The sequence below is a fragment of the Opisthocomus hoazin genome, chromosome 4, assembly GCF_030867145.1.
Source record: "Opisthocomus hoazin isolate bOpiHoa1 chromosome 4, bOpiHoa1.hap1, whole genome shotgun sequence".
Classification (NCBI taxonomy): domain Eukaryota; kingdom Metazoa; phylum Chordata; class Aves; order Opisthocomiformes; family Opisthocomidae; genus Opisthocomus; species Opisthocomus hoazin.
In genome coordinates this window covers 87,017,661-87,035,949 of record NC_134417.1, presented here as the reverse complement: position 1 = coordinate 87,035,949, position 18,289 = coordinate 87,017,661, and the positions used below count along the sequence as shown (strand labels likewise).

At 45.9% G+C, this 18,289-nt stretch overlaps 1 protein-coding gene across 18 annotated transcripts in view; it reads right to left on the bottom strand.

Moving 5' to 3' along the window:
• KMT2C (lysine methyltransferase 2C) overlaps nt 1–18,289 on the bottom strand; it is a 203,103-nt gene that overhangs the window by 637 nt on the left and 184,177 nt on the right. For 11 of the 18 annotated variants that reach the window (XM_075419784.1, XM_075419786.1, XM_075419795.1 and 8 more), the window contains 17 exons: nt 16,426–18,114; nt 14,619–14,831; nt 14,004–14,168; nt 12,586–12,727; nt 11,776–11,923; nt 10,976–11,154; nt 10,708–10,862; nt 10,266–10,518; nt 9,107–9,246; nt 8,049–8,153; nt 5,124–6,246; nt 3,749–3,885; nt 3,445–3,587; nt 3,012–3,180; nt 1,987–2,103; nt 1,288–1,361; nt 99–207 (listed from right to left, as the gene is read on the bottom strand). In XM_075419784.1, coding sequence (XP_075275899.1) covers nt 99–207; nt 1,288–1,361; nt 1,987–2,103; nt 3,012–3,180; nt 3,445–3,587; nt 3,749–3,885; nt 5,124–6,246; nt 8,049–8,153; nt 9,107–9,246; nt 10,266–10,518; nt 10,708–10,862; nt 10,976–11,154; nt 11,776–11,923; nt 12,586–12,727; nt 14,004–14,168; nt 14,619–14,831; nt 16,426–18,114 — 5,061 coding nt within the window. The remainder of the gene's footprint in view (nt 1–98; nt 208–1,287; nt 1,362–1,986; nt 2,104–3,011; nt 3,181–3,444; nt 3,588–3,748; nt 3,886–5,123; nt 6,247–8,048; nt 8,154–9,106; nt 9,247–10,265; nt 10,519–10,707; nt 10,863–10,975; nt 11,155–11,775; nt 11,924–12,585; nt 12,728–14,003; nt 14,169–14,618; nt 14,832–16,425; nt 18,115–18,289) is intronic. The other 7 variants (XM_075419785.1, XM_075419802.1, XM_075419791.1 and 4 more) reach the window with 5 other exon arrangements.

Genomic DNA, 18,289 nt, shown 5'->3' with positions numbered 1-18,289 from the left:
CCTGGGAACTGTCGGGAACGGGCACGATCCGGGAGGGACAAGGGGAGGGAAATGCCCCCCCAGTCCCGGGGGCAGCGCCAGCGAGACGCCCTACCTACCTCCTCCCCCTTCTGGATTCTCCTGCTGGAGCTGATGATGATCTTGTGTCCTCTCTCAAAAGTCACCACCTCGGCCACGCAGTTGGGCGCGCACGAATGGTTGATGTACCTGTGAGGGGAGAGCGCAGGGAAGGCGACCTCGTCAGAAAAGGCCCCCCTTGAGGCACAGCCCAACCAAACCGTAGCCCGAGCTTAGCTTCAGGGGCGCAGTGCCTGTCCCCAGAGAACTGCACTGCGCTCTACGTGTTTCTTTACCTAGAAAACGTCAAAAAAAATCAAGCTAGAACCCCATGCACCAGTACAGGCTTGGGGCGGACCTGCTGGAGAACAGCTCTGCAGAGAGGGATCTGGGTGTGCTGGTGGACAGCAGGTTGACCATGAGCCAGCAGTGTGCCCTGGCTGCCAAGAAAGCCAATGGGATCCTGGGGTGCATCAAGAAGAGTGTGGCCAGCAGGACGAGGGAGGTTCTCCTTCCCCTCTACTCTGCCCTAGTGAGGCCTCATCTGGAGTACTGTGTCCAGTTCTGGGCTCCCCACTTCAAGAAAGATGAGGAGCTACTGGAGAGAGTCCAGCGGAGGGCTACGAGGATGGTGAGGGGACTGGAACATCTCCCCTACGAGGAGAGGCTGAGGGAGCTGGGCTTGTTCAGCCTGAAGAAGAGAAGGCTGCGAGGGGACCTAATAAATGCTTATAAATATCTGAAGGGTGGGTGTCAGGAGGATGGGGCCAAGCTCTTTTCAGTGGTGCCCAGCGACAGGACAAGGGGCAATGGGCACAAACTGAAACATAGGAAGTTCCGTCTGAACATGAGGAAGAACTTCTTCCCTCTGAGGGTGACGGAGCACTGGAACAGGCTGCCCAGGGAGGCTGTGGAGTCTCCTTCTCTGGAGATATTCAAGACCCGCCTGGACAAGGTCCTGTGCAGCCTACTGTAGGTGACCCTGCTTCAGCAGGAGGGTTGGACTAGATGACCCACAGAGGTCCCTTCCCACCCCTACCATTCTGTGATTCTGTGATTCAAAGCTGAGCCCAGCTAATGAAAAGGACGACATCATTTCAGTGGAATGGGCCCAAGACTGAGCCCCCAGCGCAGGGGGTGAAAACCACGGAGAAGCCACAAGCATCTCTGGGGCAAGGGAAGGCGCTGACGCCCTAGAGCGAGGTCGGGGATCTCTCCAGAGCCACCCACCTTGCTGGGCCTCCCGTCAGCGTGGCGTCGATGACGTGGTCATTGTCGATGCGGAACATGTACACGCCACGGTTCTGAAAAGCACAATTGGAAGACAGACTTGTAGGTTTTACATAATTGTCAGTGACGAAAACGAAGCAGCGCTGTTGGGTGGTGGCCAAGTGTCCTCCTGCGTTCAGCACCGGCCGTTGCCTGCAGACTCAGGAGGGGACACGCAGGTCACCTGCGGCCTCCCCCTCGGTGGTCTGTGAGGGAACAGGTGGGTCGCGAACACCCATCGAACGCAGAATTCGTGCTCCCTGGAGAGCTCCTGCGCAGCCTCGCACCCAGGGTCTCGCAGCGCTCCACAAACACGTACTAACTCTTACAACAGCACTTGGTTACACACAGGAAGTTGCGTGAAATTTGAAGAAGTTCTCATTAAAAACTGAGGTCCTGACATCTCTGTCGGAGCTCGCTCTGTCTCCGTGGCAGAGGTCATCTGTCACCTCCCTGGCCAGGCTGCGGGGAGATCTGGTAAACGTCTACAGGCTCTGATCCTTCCATCGGGCACCCTGCAGGCTCCCCTGCCTCTACAGCGCCGCAGCAGACAGCAGCCAGGGGACCTGACCTCATCGGACAGCAGACCGGCGGTCGCTCTGGCACACGAACGCTTGCAAGGGGAAGGGGAAAGACACGGCGAGCCACCACCGCCCGTACCTGAGACTCGTAAAGCTTCTCCTTCCGGTTCGCCACCTCATTCCGAATAATGGTTCCGATATATTCAATGACCATTGTGTGCTTTTCAATGTCCCTAGCAGCGTATAAGCCCAGGCCCTACAAAAAACACGTTGCGGTTTAGAGCTCCGTAATAAACTGACATTTACGCGGCATTCCTCACTGTGCCCCCAAACCGCTCCTGCAGAAAATCATGGGAGAAGGCAACTGCCCCGAGAGGCTGAAGCAGCGTGGGGACGTCACCGATGCCGGAACGGCCCAGATGCAGAACCCAGCTCCTCGTCGCATTTTTAAGACGCAAGGAAATGTACTCGGCTTCTGTCTAGGCGTGAACGCTTCTCTCACGCCTCTGACACCTAACTGGGCAAAGATTGTAAGTTCGCTGAAAACTAGAGCGGGCCGTGCTAGAACGGAGAAACCTAACAGGAACACAACGGCACAGTTCAGTCCAGCCTAAACCACCCACCCACCGCGCTCAGGCACGGCAAGATCAGTTACAGAGCTTCTGCCGAAGGGTCTGCGGAGCCACCCGCCAGCAGCGGCACAGCGGGCAGCGCATTTCTCGTGGCTGCGGACGCAAGCAAGCATCGAACTGCTCGTGCTCGTCTCGCTCAGCTTGGTCTGAGCGTCTCCTGCTTCCACTGCCTGTCTGTGCTTTTCGTAAGTTTTACGGAGTTTTTGGGAAATATGCTAGAAAAACCCCTCAAAACGTGAAAGAAACTACTTTTCTAGATGAGTGTAACAAATGAATTTTTAAGATATTTACAATAATCAGAAAGAAATCTTACTTAAGATAAATCTATCGAAGTGATCTGCCACATAAAAATTGCCAATTTTGGGACAAGGCTTGAAGGAATTTTACAACAGCTTTAGTTTCAATTTTTAAAGATAAATTTCATATGAAAAATATATAAAACGTATAAAATTATAAGAATTTGTATAAAATAGATATAAACAGGAGTGTAAGTAGATTTTTTTAGTACCCATTTCCCAACCTGAGAACGGACCTGAATACGCGAGCGAGCCAGATACACGTTGGACTTCCACTCGGTTTTCATCTTGCGGTACTGCGAGGACTTGGAGTGGACGAACTGCTTGCTGTAGGGCGCGTTCAGCTCTCCCGTAACTGTGCTCTGAAATGACTTCGAGGTGCTGGTGCTGTTCAAGGTGTGAGGCCTGTGGGGATTGGGCATGTAGCAGGAAAGAATACAAGAAAAACTGAAGATTTCTCTGCAGACAGCCCCAAAACCCATCCAAAATTCTTTTAGACACACAGACACTGAAAGCCAGCTAGCAGAGACGACAAAGCAAGGCCTTTGATTTGGGCATGCACATACACAGCCACGGACGACAGGGTTTGTAAGCAGCAGACGAAAGCACAAATAACCCTAAGCAGCCTATAAACCCTGGGCTGTACTATGTGAAATTAAAACAAAATACCTTAACACAAACCTCTTGACATGGGTACTCATTTTAGGCTCGGCACGGGCACAGCCCGTGGGGTTGATGGCAAGAGGGAGCTCCATTAAGGGGTTTCGGCCATAGCGGAAAGTGTAGTTCTCACAGGCCTCAACCCCCGGCAGCTGCAAGAAAAAAGACAAAAAGAACAGAAAATTCCAAGCAATGATCCGTTAATCGTGTCTAATGAAATATTACTCTTCCACACTTCCTCCTGTTCCCCTCCTCACGCCCATATCCAGCAATTTGGGGTGACCCAGCAGGAACCGGGATGGCGGAGACTCACCGATTCAGCAATCCTGGCCACTGCAGAGACTGTCAATCCAAAGAGGTCTTCACCCTTCAGATAGCCGGGGAACAGCTGGAGCATTTCAGATTCTTTTCTAACAGAAGCAACGGGCTCCAAGATTTTATCCCACACACCTACACAGCCAGATGGGAAAGAGTTAGCACCATGAGAAAAATTAAAATCTATCGTACTGGCTGTGAAACGAATGCCTGAGGGTATCAGAAACCAGAAACCAACACCAAAAAAGCATTTTGTTGTTGGGTGCCTACACAAACAGGCCGGTGTTCAACAAGTGAAGCGGAGAATCGTTGGGCGAGTTGCTGTTTTTTCCTGAACAAATCCCAGACAAGCACGACATTCCTCGCGCACCCTTGATTCTCGGGAATGAAGCTTTTAGTACCCGCAGCACGGAAACTTTCAGTCCTCTGACAACAGTAACACAGACAGAGCCTCCTGCGAAAACCTGCGTCAAGCAGAATTTTCTGAAAATAAACCGAACCTTCTACTTCCACTGGTCTGGCACAGCCAGCGCTCGCCGTGCAGGCGATGCCCCCGGCAGCGGTTTGCTGGGCAGGGCGAGGCTGAGGAGCAGCACCCGCAGCACGGCAGGGCTGGACCCCGAGCCTCACTGGCCGCGCACATCCACGTGCCGTGGGCTGAAGACCTGCCCGGACACTTGTGGTCTCATGCATTGCTCCTCACCCTGCTCAGAGAATAACGTGGCCAACTCCACTGTCTCTTAATTACTCGCTGATTTGAAGATAATTGCGTAATGGTATGGTATTTCAATAAAGCCACTTGTCATGAAAGGAAAGCTACGCTGACATTCCTACTATTTTTATTTGTTTTCAATAATCAATCCTGGATCTCCTCTGTGAACTTGTTACAAGTTACTTGTACAAACCTGTTGCAGCTTATACAATTTACAGGACAAGGGGCAATGGGCACAAACTGAGGCACAGGAAGTTCCAGCTGAACATAAGGAAGAACTTCTTCCCTCTGAGGGTGATGGAGCACTGGAACAGGCTGCCCAGGGAGGTTGTGGAGTCTCCTTCTCTGGAGATATTCAAGACCCGCCTGGACAAGGTCCTGTGCAGCCTGCTGTAGGTGACCCTGCTTCGGCAGGAGGGTTGGACTAGATGACCCAGAGAGGTCCCTTCCAACCCCTACCATTATGTGATTCTTCAGAGGTGCCCTCAGGCTTCACAGCGTGACACTGAAAACGGACCCTGGCAGCTCACTAGAAGCATTATGCTAGAACAATTTCTGCAACGCGCTATTTGAAACATCTGTCACACATCCGATGCGTATCGGTAGCAACAAACCAAAGTGCAAACCCATAAAAGCCGGGATCTCAGTGCACAAAATTTACCTTTTGGTGTTGTGTCAGTGAGGACCAGATCTTCGTGGCCTTGCTCCACAACCTTGATGACAAATAAGGGAAGCCCGTCCTTCTCCTCAATGGAGCAGAGATAGCGGCAGCGTCTGTTGGCGTACCGCATGCTCCAGTACAACCGGCTGGCCTCGTAACCCACGGGGAAGAGCGCTTTGGAGGAGTGGAAGGCCTGCATCTGCTGTGGCAGCAGCTGACCGACAGCGTGGAAAATCAGGCTTCCCACTCGGAAAGTGTGGTCGCGTTCTCCTCGCTGAACGATGCTAGCGATCTGCCGCACTTCGTCACGCTGAACGTAGACCCTCCTGAAGACTGCGAAGTAACTGAGTTCTTGCTCGTGAGTTCCCTTTGGTTTGTGCATGGGGCAAAGCATGGTCTTGTCTTTAAAAAACATGCATTGTGCTTTAATGGCACAGGTAAAGTGATAAATATTGGTGCACCTTAACCTGTGACAACCGCTGGTGGCACCCATTTTGTGACAAAACATGCATTTCATCTGCAAGCCTCTTCGCAGCGCTAGTTCCACGTTTATTAAGGCACCAGCTTGTGTCTCGTAGACTTCTGTAGACCAAAGAGCACAGTTCAAATGGACCCAAAGGTCCAAATCCAGGTTAAGAAGCCTTGCTGGTCCATCAGTTAATCCATCACCTTCCTCGTGACAGAAGCAACATTTCCTGTAGTCTTTAGGCACAGGATCTGGTTTAAGGGTTGTGCCCAGTTTTTTAAGAAATTCATCTATTTCCTCTTCACAAGGAGGCTTGAATGATCCTTTAGGAATCACAATCTGAATGCTCCACTTTTTCCATTTCATTCCTTTCCACTTCTTACTTGGAGGCCGACAGTCATCAAGACTGCTGTGTATTGCTTTTAACCTGGGTTTTAGTTTCACCGTTACCTTAAGCTCATCCGGTTTTGCCTCTACCTTGGCTGCTTCAAACGCAGGGGGGAACATGATGGGGGGCGATGATGGCGGAGAAACTTTTTCCTGTAACTGAGGCAGGCAGTGGACGTCCAAAGCGGAGATGTTGTTGCTGTACTGATGGAACGCTTTAGGCGGCCTCTCCTTCATCGGCGACTGCGGCAAAGATGGAACCGATTCCTGCTAAATCGATAGAAAACTTGTAAGAAAAGAATTCCCGAACCGTTAACCATTAAATGCACCCTGAAGACCCTCTCAGGTCGGCACGGAAGAGGCTACTCAGAATGCCTAAACTCACGATGCGGGACAGAGAAAGGTGGAAATCACCCTGATCCGCGTTATCGCAGCTTGTGCCGCGGCACAGAGCACAGAAGTTCTCCCAGCCAGCCCAGAGCGTGGTGCCCGTTCATACAGGAGGGGAAGCACAAATAATCCTTTGCCCAGGTTTTGAATGGAACACTGCTCAGTCGCCCTAGGCGAGCTGACCGACAGATTGAGTTCTCGTGTGTTTTTAGAAAGTTTCATTACAACACAAATAACCTTAAAATCTGGGTCGCGGAATTAATTTAAGGAGTAAGAATCTTGTTGTTTGATAGAAAGGGAAAATTTGGAATTAATGCCACGTATTTTTCCTGGAAACAAATGAGGGGGAAACTCCTGCAGGGCTCTAGATCAGATAGACCTTGAGGACTCAGCTGTTCAGTCACTGTAAACAAGAATTATACCTGCAGAGATCTGTTAAAAAAAAAAAGGAGAGAAAACAAGAACAGAGGAAGTTTAGATTTAAAAGTGCTTAATGTGGTTTGTATAATTAATCTTGAAAGAGTAAATGAAAGGATCAGGAGGCTGAACATGCCATTTAATTAACTTAATTATGTACATGCCGATGCACTTGTGCAGAAATGCTGCCCTGTTGAAGGGCTGGTGAAAACGAGCTCCACGGGACGTTGAAAGGATGCAGATGTACACACATCATCTGCCCCTCCAGGGGTTGGGTTTTTTTTTTTTTTACTTTTTTCTGAAAAAGTAAGTAGGACGCATTTGAAGGAGGGCTGCAAATTCTACAGTAAATACAGGACTAGGAGAAAGCATTCGTTAGGTAAAATGCTTGAAGCATGTGGCCTGTTCTGTCCGCTGGTTTAGGGGAAAAAAGGTACATTTGAACTAGAGAAAGCAGAAACCAAGCTAGTTAAAGCAACTACTCAAAAAAATTTATCTATGAGAAAATAAACTTGGCTGCATCATTTACTCTTGAATGAAGACCATTCGACATCTGCCGATTAAAAAACCAGAGATGAATGTAAGTTCTCTTCCTCTGAAACGGACTGAACCTGGGCACAGCAAGAGAGACCGCCCTGCGTGGAAGTGTCTGCGCACCCCTCGCGGTGCCTGGGGGGCAGAGAATATTGGGGACCACCTGAGATAAACCCCTGGCCTCATTCCACTGCCAGCTGAACACATTTCTTAAAATGTCTTTCTGCAGTAGTTACAACCTCTTTTTCCTCATCACTGCCAGTTAGCAGGCTCTTTGTCTTGGTAATGAATGCTTTAACATCGCAGCTTTGCCCAAATTAAGTAACAGAATAGGATTGCATTTTTCCAGTAACACACTGAACAAATAAAAGTCTTTTTGCAGACTTGCTGTTCAGTTGTTATTTGCACAGTTGTAAGGTTTTTTTACTGTGTAAGCCAAAGCAAAATGCAGAATATAGCCCTTAAAAAAAATGTATCTATGGTTTTGTGCAATGCCCAGAGAACTTAAATGACTGCTTTCTGGAGACTGCACTTTCCAAGCCTGTGAGGACAGCAAAAGGTGGCGGCTGTTCTGCCACGCATCTCTGTCAGGGAGAAAGTTCTGAATACAGTGAACGAACTTATAAACCTCTAAAACGAAGGGCAAACTTCCCCCTCGCCCCCTTTCTGTGCTTCAAACAATAGCTGCAGTAATTTCTGCTCACTAGGATCTGCCAGCATTTGATACTTACTTTGTTCTCTGAGTTTTTTGCTTGCACAGCTGCTGAATAGAGAACAAAGCAGTTGTTGCTACAGAATACGATGTCCTTCATTTTATCAGAGCCTTCTTGGGAATCCTGGGAATCGAACACGGAAGGTTATCAGAAGTGCACTTTAATACCATTCTTCACATAGTAAGTGTAATGAAATCAGTCCTCCAATCTGGCTGGAAACTCCGTATTTGTAGAACATTTGTGAAATAATGAACAATACTGTGATAGAAATACTTGATTATTTGACAGATCTAACGTTGCCACCACCTACAACCTTGATCTTCAGCATTTCTTGCCTTTAACAGAAGTTCAACAGTCATCACAAGCATTCTATACCAAGCACCCATCTGCTCCACAGGCACACTTGCAAAGCAAAATGCATTTTCTGTTATCTTTGGATGGCAAAAGAACGTCTCATTCCAGCCTAATCAAAGACAGCTCAGACTGTTTTATCTACTCCTCCATCTGCAAAACATTACTGGGAATTCAGTGTTTTTCTGACTGCGTGAACCCATCACTTCGGTACATGAATTTTTACTATATATCTTGGTTGCGTAATTATCTCAATCTCATTGAAAGAGCGATGGTACTTATTGAATGAGTGACGGTTCCCAGTGCAAACACAAGAGACTAAGACTGAAATCTGATTTCTGCTCAAAAAGAGTCCGAGTATTCTTGCTCTTACAATACTTCCTGACATGGCAGTACGGCGCTGCCTTACAAATAAGCTCTTTTTGAATTACGGTCCCTGAAGTGGTTGTGGAAGGAGGTTAGCAGCAGAATATAGGAAGCTGCCACATATGAGACCTATTTTATGACATTTACTGAAATTCATTATATATAAGTAATGACTCTGACATTTCTTCTTTGCACTACAAACGTGCTTGAATGTCCCATCCTGAATTAGGACACACACAGAAGTGAGACTACAAAGAAACCTGGAAGCGGTATCAGTCGGCCTGACCAGCAGCAGTCTCTGTTGCCTTCGTTTGGTCACTCACCGTGACACGCAAGAAACCACGCTTCCACTGCAGTACCTGTTTAAGGAACGGCAGGTCTTTGAAGGACTTCCGCACGCCACTACCGAGAACCACAACTTTGCAGTGAGAGCACCATCGAGGTCTCAGCGCTGAGCCTTCTGTGATATTCTGACTGTGATCCTTATAGCCAGCGACACCTAGAGAAGAAGTCAGTCTGTTAGAAGCTACATCTGGTTAAATCCAATCTATGAGAAGTCACAGTATTCTTCAGTGGTCTAGAGGAGTAGCGATGAGATGTTCTCGAAGTGATCATACCCCTGTACTCGGCACTGCTGAGGCTGCACCTGGAGTACTGTGTTCAGTTTTGGGCCCCTCACTACAAGAAGGACATTGAGGGGCTGGAGCGTGTCCAGAGAAGGGCAATGAGGATGGTGAAGGGTCTGGAGAACAAGTCTGATGAGGAGCGGCTGAGGGAGCTGGGGCTGTTTAGTGTGGAGAAGAGGAGGCTGAGGGGGGACCTTATCGCTCTCTACAACTACCTGAAAGGAGGTTGTAGGAAGGCAGGTGTTCTGCCCAGGGCAGAGGTGGAGTCACCATCCCTGGAGGTGTTCAAAAAACATGTAGATGTGGCACTTCAAGACATGGTTTAGTAGGCATGGTGGTGTTGGATTGACGGTTGGATTTGATGATATTAGAGGTCTTTTCCAACCTATGATTCTATGATCCTCCTGGACAGGGCACCGAAGGCAAGCTTTAAACTATGTCTTCATGGGGAAATTGCTTAAACGAGACCAAAACCAACTGTGCGAACAACAAGGCAAAAATACATTCTTGTATAAGAAATAACTAAACCAACACAGGAATACATGCCGAAACAACTACGTCAAGTTTTGCACCATAGGAACAATCCTTCTGAATGATGCATTTAAAAGCAGATTGGATGAAAAAACCTAATAATGTTGGGAACTACTGGAAGAAATACCTCACTGACAGTGACTCAGATAACATAACAGAAATCAGAGATGGACCAGACCTATTAAGTTACGGTTAGCATCAGGAGCAGGTCCACAAGTACTGATTGTGAAAGAAAAGTACGATTTAGAACAAGAATCAATTATTTTATTTTAGACTATAAATTTATGAGGCTGGAATGCACTAATACTGACTCAGTTAAAACTTTGTTACTGAGAATGTTAAAGAATTAAAGCCCACTCACCATTGCTGTTTGCAGGAAACGTCACATTTGGCTGCTTCAGCCCGTAAGACCCTACAATCCTGGCAGGTCCCACGGCTCCTGCCTGAGGACCCTGCAGGAGTAAGTGCTGCCTGTACTCCATCGATGGGTTCACTCTGTGACTGCTGACGGTTGCCATGGAGGACGGGATGTCTGGAGCGTTACTAACCTCGTAACTGTTGGGAATTCTGACGTGGAGCAGGTTGGAGAATGCCGCTACGACGCTACTAATGTTCTAAAAACAATAATAAAAGCATACTTTTGTTCTCATCAGACAGGCAGCAAGATAGCAATAATATCAATTGTTAGAAGATTACAACAGCTGCTTGACTGTACTATGCTATAACTCCTTCAGATTCACTATACATGAAACACATTAACTGCTGCGTATTTTACATTCGTAACACAAGCTTATTTCTTTTACCTCAGCAGCTGTGGGATGTAAAGTAATTGCTACGGATATAAGGCCAGATTTAGGACCATTCTGGGATGGTCCAAGCTGAGAGGCAAACAAGCCAGAACCAGGTAATGCTCCTGAACCGGGTTCTGATTTTACATAATTCCTTTTGGCTTCTGAACCTGAAAATGAAACGAAAGACACCACGTTAATCCTACATGCACGTGACTGCAAGAAACAGAAAAATAAGCAAAGCAAAGCCTGGTTCTAAGTGTTTGCGCTGCTGCAGTCTCACCTTTTCCAGTACTGCTTGGTAGGATGGGAATGATGGGAGATGGTACAGGTTCTGGGTTCTCCTCCTTTATAACCGACAAGTCTGGATACCGACTTATTTCCATTCCCACCACACTTTCAGGAGAGGAAGAAGGAACAAAGCTGTCAGGAGTGTCCCTGTCCTCACAGTGATCTTGAACCCTGGAACAAGACCCAGACAATTTTTTTTTTTTAAACCTTTGGGAAATGGTCTAAAAACCCTTGGTAAGCCAAAGCTAGAAATTGTGACAGGGAGCTATCATGAACTTGCTTCTTGCCACTAGTCATGGAAAGCAATTACGTGGTAGGCCAGCATTTCTAGGCATCTCCTACTCCATTGCACACCGTGGTTTCTTGGGAAAGATACATAAAAAACCTAGCAACTGAGTGGAGCTGGGGAGCTTTCAGGCTGTCTGACACTTGCACAGTACTGCTGTCTGGTACAGCCACCATGAACTCTCATGGTAGAAGAGTACCATGCTGCTCCAGGAAAATTTCAATTTGTATCATTTTGTTTCGCTTTTAATAGAGCAGGGTAATGAATCCCTAACAACCTAACAGGACCTAGAGTCCAGCAGAGGCAGAGTCACCTATTTCACTACGCTGCTCTCTGCAAGTGGAATGCAAAGAGTTAACCAGGACAAATGATCCCATTATGTTCTTCGTACTGTGCAGCTGTGCACAACGGATTTCATTTCTTCACAGCTTCACAGTCTCATCTCCTACTGACAGATCACAGAATCTGCTCCAAGTATGTATTCGAAGATGTCAAGAAAAACCTACCTTAACTCCTCCTGGTTGTTGTGCGGGGGTGTTGGAAGTGAAGCAGGAACATCCACAGTTTTCGGGCCCTGAGCCATTGCTCTTGCTAATAAATCATCCTGTGGTCTGAAAGGCAACTGGAACTGCTTTGGTCCCAGAGCTTTGGTAACTAAAACCAGAAACACACAGCACAATGAGACACCTGTACGGCTCCTCTGTTGATACACGTTCTGCACATCGGGGCACTGGTGGCTCCCCGATACAACCAAGGCACTACAGCAGATGGTAACACCAGTCTCACCCACTTGTAGTTCAAAACAAATAAAACCCCCAACTTTGTAACAGTACAGGAAAAAGGGTTGGAAAGAAGGATTTTATTGCTGAACACCCCTCATGAAAAGGAAGTATAAAGTTTTATTTATTAGAAAGAAATTTAGTTGACCAAATTGCTAGCATCAGAAAATACATACTGACTACACATAAAGCCTGCTGAGGATCCATTTCAGCAGACTGCTTTTGAGCTCACTCAGCTAACTGGTTAGTCATTTGTACTGGACATAAAAAAATCTGATTTTAAGGTTGTCTTTTTCATTTCTTAAGTGTGCTTCTAGCTCTCAGTGTTTCTGAAAGCGAACAGAAAGGGAAAGCCTATCATTTGACGTTATATTGATGTAAAATAAAGATGGATAATAATGACTAAAACCTTACAAGCTAGGCATACTTTTTTTATAAAAGAAGACTAAAGCAACTGAAAAGCATCCTAGTTATCTATTTTGTAATTTACTACAATTTTGACTCATTTATTATGGAAACAATAGGTATTAGTCTTACCATCATGACCTCCCAACATACCAGCCTTGCCAGCAAGTTCCTCGGTGGTTGCGAAGCCGTTGACCAACTTCTGGCACGCCACTGGAGGTGGGGTGGGAGGAAGAGAGGCCGGGGGTGTCGGAGGATTGCTCAGGTTGTTCTGCTGCATGAGATAAATAACCCTAAATCAGCCATGGAACACAGAGTGAAAACTTGCCTTGTTCTAGTACCACCTAATGTAGCTCACTCACATATCCTTACAGCCAGAGGCAGCACTGAAAAGCAACGATAGTTAATTCTCAAGTATGTGACCAAATACATAAAAGTATCTAGTATAAAAGACACAATGCTTTGCTTTTCTTATATCAATGATATTATCAGAGAAGTAGTTTACATGAGGAGTATACATTACTGAAAGAAGACATAGCTAAATTAGTTACAGAAAAACACAAAGAGAGCATTTTTAGGAATGGTTTGGGAGCCCCAGCAAGTTCCTGCAGTTAAGCAAAGGTCTGAACTTCAGACTGAGAGCGCTATTCTGCAGTGACTCTCCATCACCACAAACAAGTCAGCTTACCTGATTTTCACTAAAAGGGGGAAGCTACCTCACATTTAGCACAGGATGAGCTTTCACTGAAGCGGCTACCAGGGAGAAGCAGATACTCGGCAAGTTCACACTCCAGGCTACTTCTCACTAACTTACTTAACTGTCCATATTTTAAATGAAAATTAAATGAGAACTTCAGTATCTGTTCTTGTTCCGGTCATGCTTACAAAGCTAATACTTTTTGTTCACTTTTGACCACAGCAACTATTTCTGCTAGGTCACATTCTCAGCTTACATGCTGTGTAAGGCTGGAGTAAACACCCCTGGTTTTTAGTAAGTTACTGAAGTTTTTATATTAGGGTAGCCGAGCAGCAAATTTGATTCTGTCTCGTCGCTATCTTGCTGCTCTCCCAATATTGCCACTCTGACCTCAGAGACCGAGTTGTAAATCCTGTGGGTTATCAGCTCGCCAACAAACAGTCTGTGTTGTTCAGAGTTCTCGAGTTCTTAGTCAGGGCTTACTGGACAAGAGAGAAAAGTCTATTTCCCGTTTAATTCACATTAAGAAGTGTTTTAATGCTTTCAGTGACTTTGCAAAGTACTGAGAGTTCAGCCTTTTCTACTCCATAAAATTGTAATTACTATTTTCACTGTTTAGTATCCATTTGTAAAAGGAATACTTCCAGTTTTTAATTAGCTTACAACACAGATTCCAGAGCTGATTTCCACTTTCAGAGAGTAAAACAATGGTGACTGTTTCACCACTGCACCGTCTTACCTACTCTGGCAATAAAACATTGTTTTCTTCTGGTTGCATAAAGGCAGGAACTCTAACCAACCAGCAATAACAATGTCAGAGAGCACCCAATGGATATCCAGATTAAAACTGTACCTTGTAAATGAGCTGGGAGTAGTAATCTGAAGCCCCATCAAGAGTAGCACTACCAAAACTTCCTACAAGGCGATTTCCACCATTTAGCTGGCCGCTGCCATAGGGAAGAAAGTGTGCGAAGCTCACTCCAATTATTGGTTCCATCAAAGGCAGAAGAGAAAGCTGCTATATTAAAAGAAAAAGAAGTCAGACATTAACTGTAACATAGAAGCACTGCAAATCTCCAAACATCAGTAGAGTGGTTTCTAATTTAAAAAACCAATCGGAATTTACCCACGATCAGAAAACTGTGTCAAACACAGCCGCCTCTGCTTGTTAAGGAAGGTGGTCCCCTGTCCGTCAGAGCCGCCGCTCCGGCTCCCTGGCAGTTCAGCCACAGGGGCTGCCGGAGCTGACAGCAACTCTGCAGCTTTGAAACTACCAAATGCCTGCCGCGTGAGCACATCTTCCAAATTGAGACAAACCCAAAACTTTAAATTCCCTAGTTTTGTGGAAGTTTTCATTTTCTGCACCCTGTACTCAAAATTCAGCTTAACGATCAACTTCATTTCCATCACGAGAAGTCCACTCTTTCAAGTGTCCACTTGATGCACTACCCAGCATCTGTACACCCACCTGTTTTAACTGGATGAACGTGTCAGCGTTGGGGTAAACAGCTTGCTTTTCTTCTTCCTCTTTTTTTCTTTTCTTGGACCGAGGAGCTGCTTTCTCTCCTGTCCTCTGAGTTCGCTTATTTCTCTGTTTCTTGGTTTCAGGTCCTACATCTGCTCTTTGAAGCTGGCTGTTACTACACCCAAATGCACCCTGCATCTGGTTTCCTGCAGTTTGCTGGTATAAAAAACAAAGCGAAGCAGAAATTTTGACATTTTAATATATGGTTCATTCAAATTTACTGCACAATAGTCCAAAAGAAAATGCACAGTATAATAAATCTCATCAGTAACAATCTGTATTTTACAGTTTGTTTACTTTGCTGTCTCACTGGCAACTGTAACTGCTGCGCTGTCCTGACACACACAAAATTATGACTTATCGTTAACACCACTGACATCTGAAAACCTCATTAAAAACTCACAGACCAGGAACATTTTCTTTTGAATACCCCCTAAAATAGTTACATGTGCATACAACCATAGATATTTTCACGAGGGCATAATGAAAGGCAGACTCGGTTACAGAAAAAAAGGCGTGTCAGTTGATATAACACAAATGTATTTTGAGGTTAAAAACAAAAACACTATTGTGAAACCCTTCTGGATGGTACCATTCACTTCAATTCTTTCAGTACGAATTTGCATTCTTCACATAAAATGACATTTGTGTAAAAGCAATCAGAATGGGAGCTGGTAACACAATAGATAGTGGCAAGCTAAAAGAAAGCCCAATTTCTTCTCAATCATTAAACAGCTCTACACAACCTCTACCACAACTACTCTCACCGCTGTTCCCGTCATAGATCTTTTAACTGTGGCTCTTTAACACTTACCTAAGTTACCTGCTGCTCACAATTACCTTTATTTTCATCAGTCTTTATTCATTTTGAAGGTGTTTAGATTTTGTTTCAAGGATGTATTTAGAGTTTCGGCAGACATAAACCAAAACTGAGTAGAGATTAACAATTACAATAAAACGATCAACAAATCTAAGTGTAAAGTGTATCCTACCTCCACAGAAAGCAATTTTCTTTAAGTCTGCTTTTAAGAACATTAAATCATATGCCATTAATATAAGGAATTAATGCTCCCTTCCATGAAAGTAAAATTAATTAGAGAAATATTCTTTAACACAGCAACCCAGCAATTTTAGGAGATTTAGCAATTCCACACTTGTGACAAAATAATAAAAATCCTAGAGCAGTCTCCACTGAAATCAGAGACCACGTATGATATTCACAGGCGAAAAACGAGCATGGGCTTGGTTCATTCAGAGAACGCTCCAGCGAGTGCAGCTGCAGGGGTGTGAAGCCCGGCCCTACGCCTCTGCAAAGGCACACGGGTCATCCCCTCCATGACGGAGGTGGAGTCACAGAAGAAAGAGGCACACAGACATACCACACACAGCACAGAAACATACCAGTATGCAATTAAGAGCCATACTGTAAAATCTTGCCTTAATCTTGATAAATATTAGGAAATGGCATTTTAAAAGATCATTATCTATAGAAAAACTATTGTTTTGCATTTTAATAATTTGTGAATACACTGATCTATAAAGTCATATTAAAATTTGTCCTTTTTATAACACTGATGATTTACACATGGAGAAAAGGCAGGAAGGAAGGTAGAAATTCCTTAATGCTGTTTATTCCACCCTTGTGCAGGCAGGTGATCTCCCCACCTCTCCACAAATGCCCACAGTAATGGCACGAACTAGCCTTTGATTGTCGATGACCCCTGTATACCACCACCAGTAACAGGCTCACCATTCCTTCAGCTGGATTCTGCTTCTCTGTTAACTTCTTATCCCCAGAAGCCTCCTCTTCTGTTCGGCTGCTGTTCTCCGATTTCTGACTTAGAAGAGATGAGGACTTCTTATTTTTAAGCAGGTGTTTCAGCAATTCGTTCCCTGACTCCCCTTTCGCTGCTGGAACGCTTGCTGGTTGTGCTGGACTCTGAGCTGAAGAGGCAGGCTGCGATGTGACCTTATCTTCTTCCACCTTAATACTGTTTGTATTTTCTGGTTTAGGCTCAGCTTGACCCGAGCACTGATCAGTTTCTGCCTTTTCTAGTTTCACTTCTTGAATGCTGGTAGGTGTGTCTGCTTTAGCCTTTTCAGTCTCTGTATTTACACTCGGCTGTTTCTGTGGCAGACTGCTGTCGGGGAGCTTACATTCCAGCTCTGGAGAGGTCTGGCTCTCTGCCGCGTTCGATGTTGATGGGCCCGTTAACTCCACTGAGTCTTGTTCATCTTGATGATGCGACAGTTCATTGGGGGTGTTAACTGCGGGGGTGGAGGTAGAATCAGAGATGGTTGGAGTTGATGGTGCAGTTATATCTGAATGCGGAGTTGATGGGGCTTTTATTGACTCGGCATCATCGTCCTTTTTCTTTTTTCGTGTCCTTTTCTTTTTTCCTTTCTCTTCTGGGATGATGTCAGAATACAGCTGTATGAGAGACTGGCTCGATCCAGGGAAGTTTGCAGCCTGGGGCACACTAGTGTCCGAACCACATGGGGCACCACTACTGAGTACCGTGGACGAAGGTACAGCAGGAACAAGCAGAGGCCTGACTTGGTTCTGCGTAAAGGTAGCCCCAGGGAGATTCCCATGAGTTTGTTTTACATTATGGAAACTGGGAGCTCCACCTGGAACAGCAGATGCATCAGGTCCAAAAGCTGCAGGTCCCCCTGGCCTTCGCTCGCTGCTTTGCACAAAATTTGTGGCGGGAGGTGAGGTCACAGCACCTTGTTGCAGAATTTGCCCCATCTGTTGCTGTTGATGCTGTGGAGACTGCTGAAGAGGTCGCGGGGTTTGTATGAAATCACAGGGTAGATCAGAATTAAAGAAAGGTATCTGAGATAACGATGTTTTGTTATTTAACTCAGGCCCTATCATACTGTGCTGCTCTAGTTCCATTCTCTGCTGCAAAGCCCTCTGTCGATCTACCTCCTGCATAAGCTGAATGCGTTGCCGTTCCTGTTGCTCTCGTAAACGCTCCTTTCTTTCCCGCTCTTGAAAACTTTCACTAAAAGGGTTATTGTCCTCAAACTCCACCCTTGGTGGTGGCCCTGACTGTGCAGTTGTATTTGGACCAGGCACAGGAGCTGGTGTACCAGGAGTAATTGGCATTGGTGTCATTGGAGGTTGCATCCTTGCTGGATTGATGGAAATATGACTTGCAGGGGCATTTGCAGACTGCCATCCAGATAAATTGGGCATTCTGGTTGGGTTAGATTGCCCAGGGATTACCACTGCGTGTTGCTGATGCTGGAGCTGTTGTGCCACCATGGGGAAGTTTTGCTGATTCATTGCTGGTGATGTTCCTGCTGGAACCATTGGTGGTTGAGCCTGGACTCCTGGCATCATAGCATGGGGTGCCATTCCACACTGCTGCTGCTGCTTGATGCGATATTCCTCGATTAGCTCTGCATGCTCTTTCTGCTGCTTTCGAATCTGAAAATTAAAGAAGTCATTATTCATCTCTGACACGTGCTGGCTACGTAACTAGCATAAAACATGTAACTCACCATTATAATTTCAGTAGACAATGAACCTCGGGCAAAACCAGCATTTCTGCAGAATCTTATTTTCTCTCCCTTTTTAAGGCTAAATAGCCATTATTTCATAA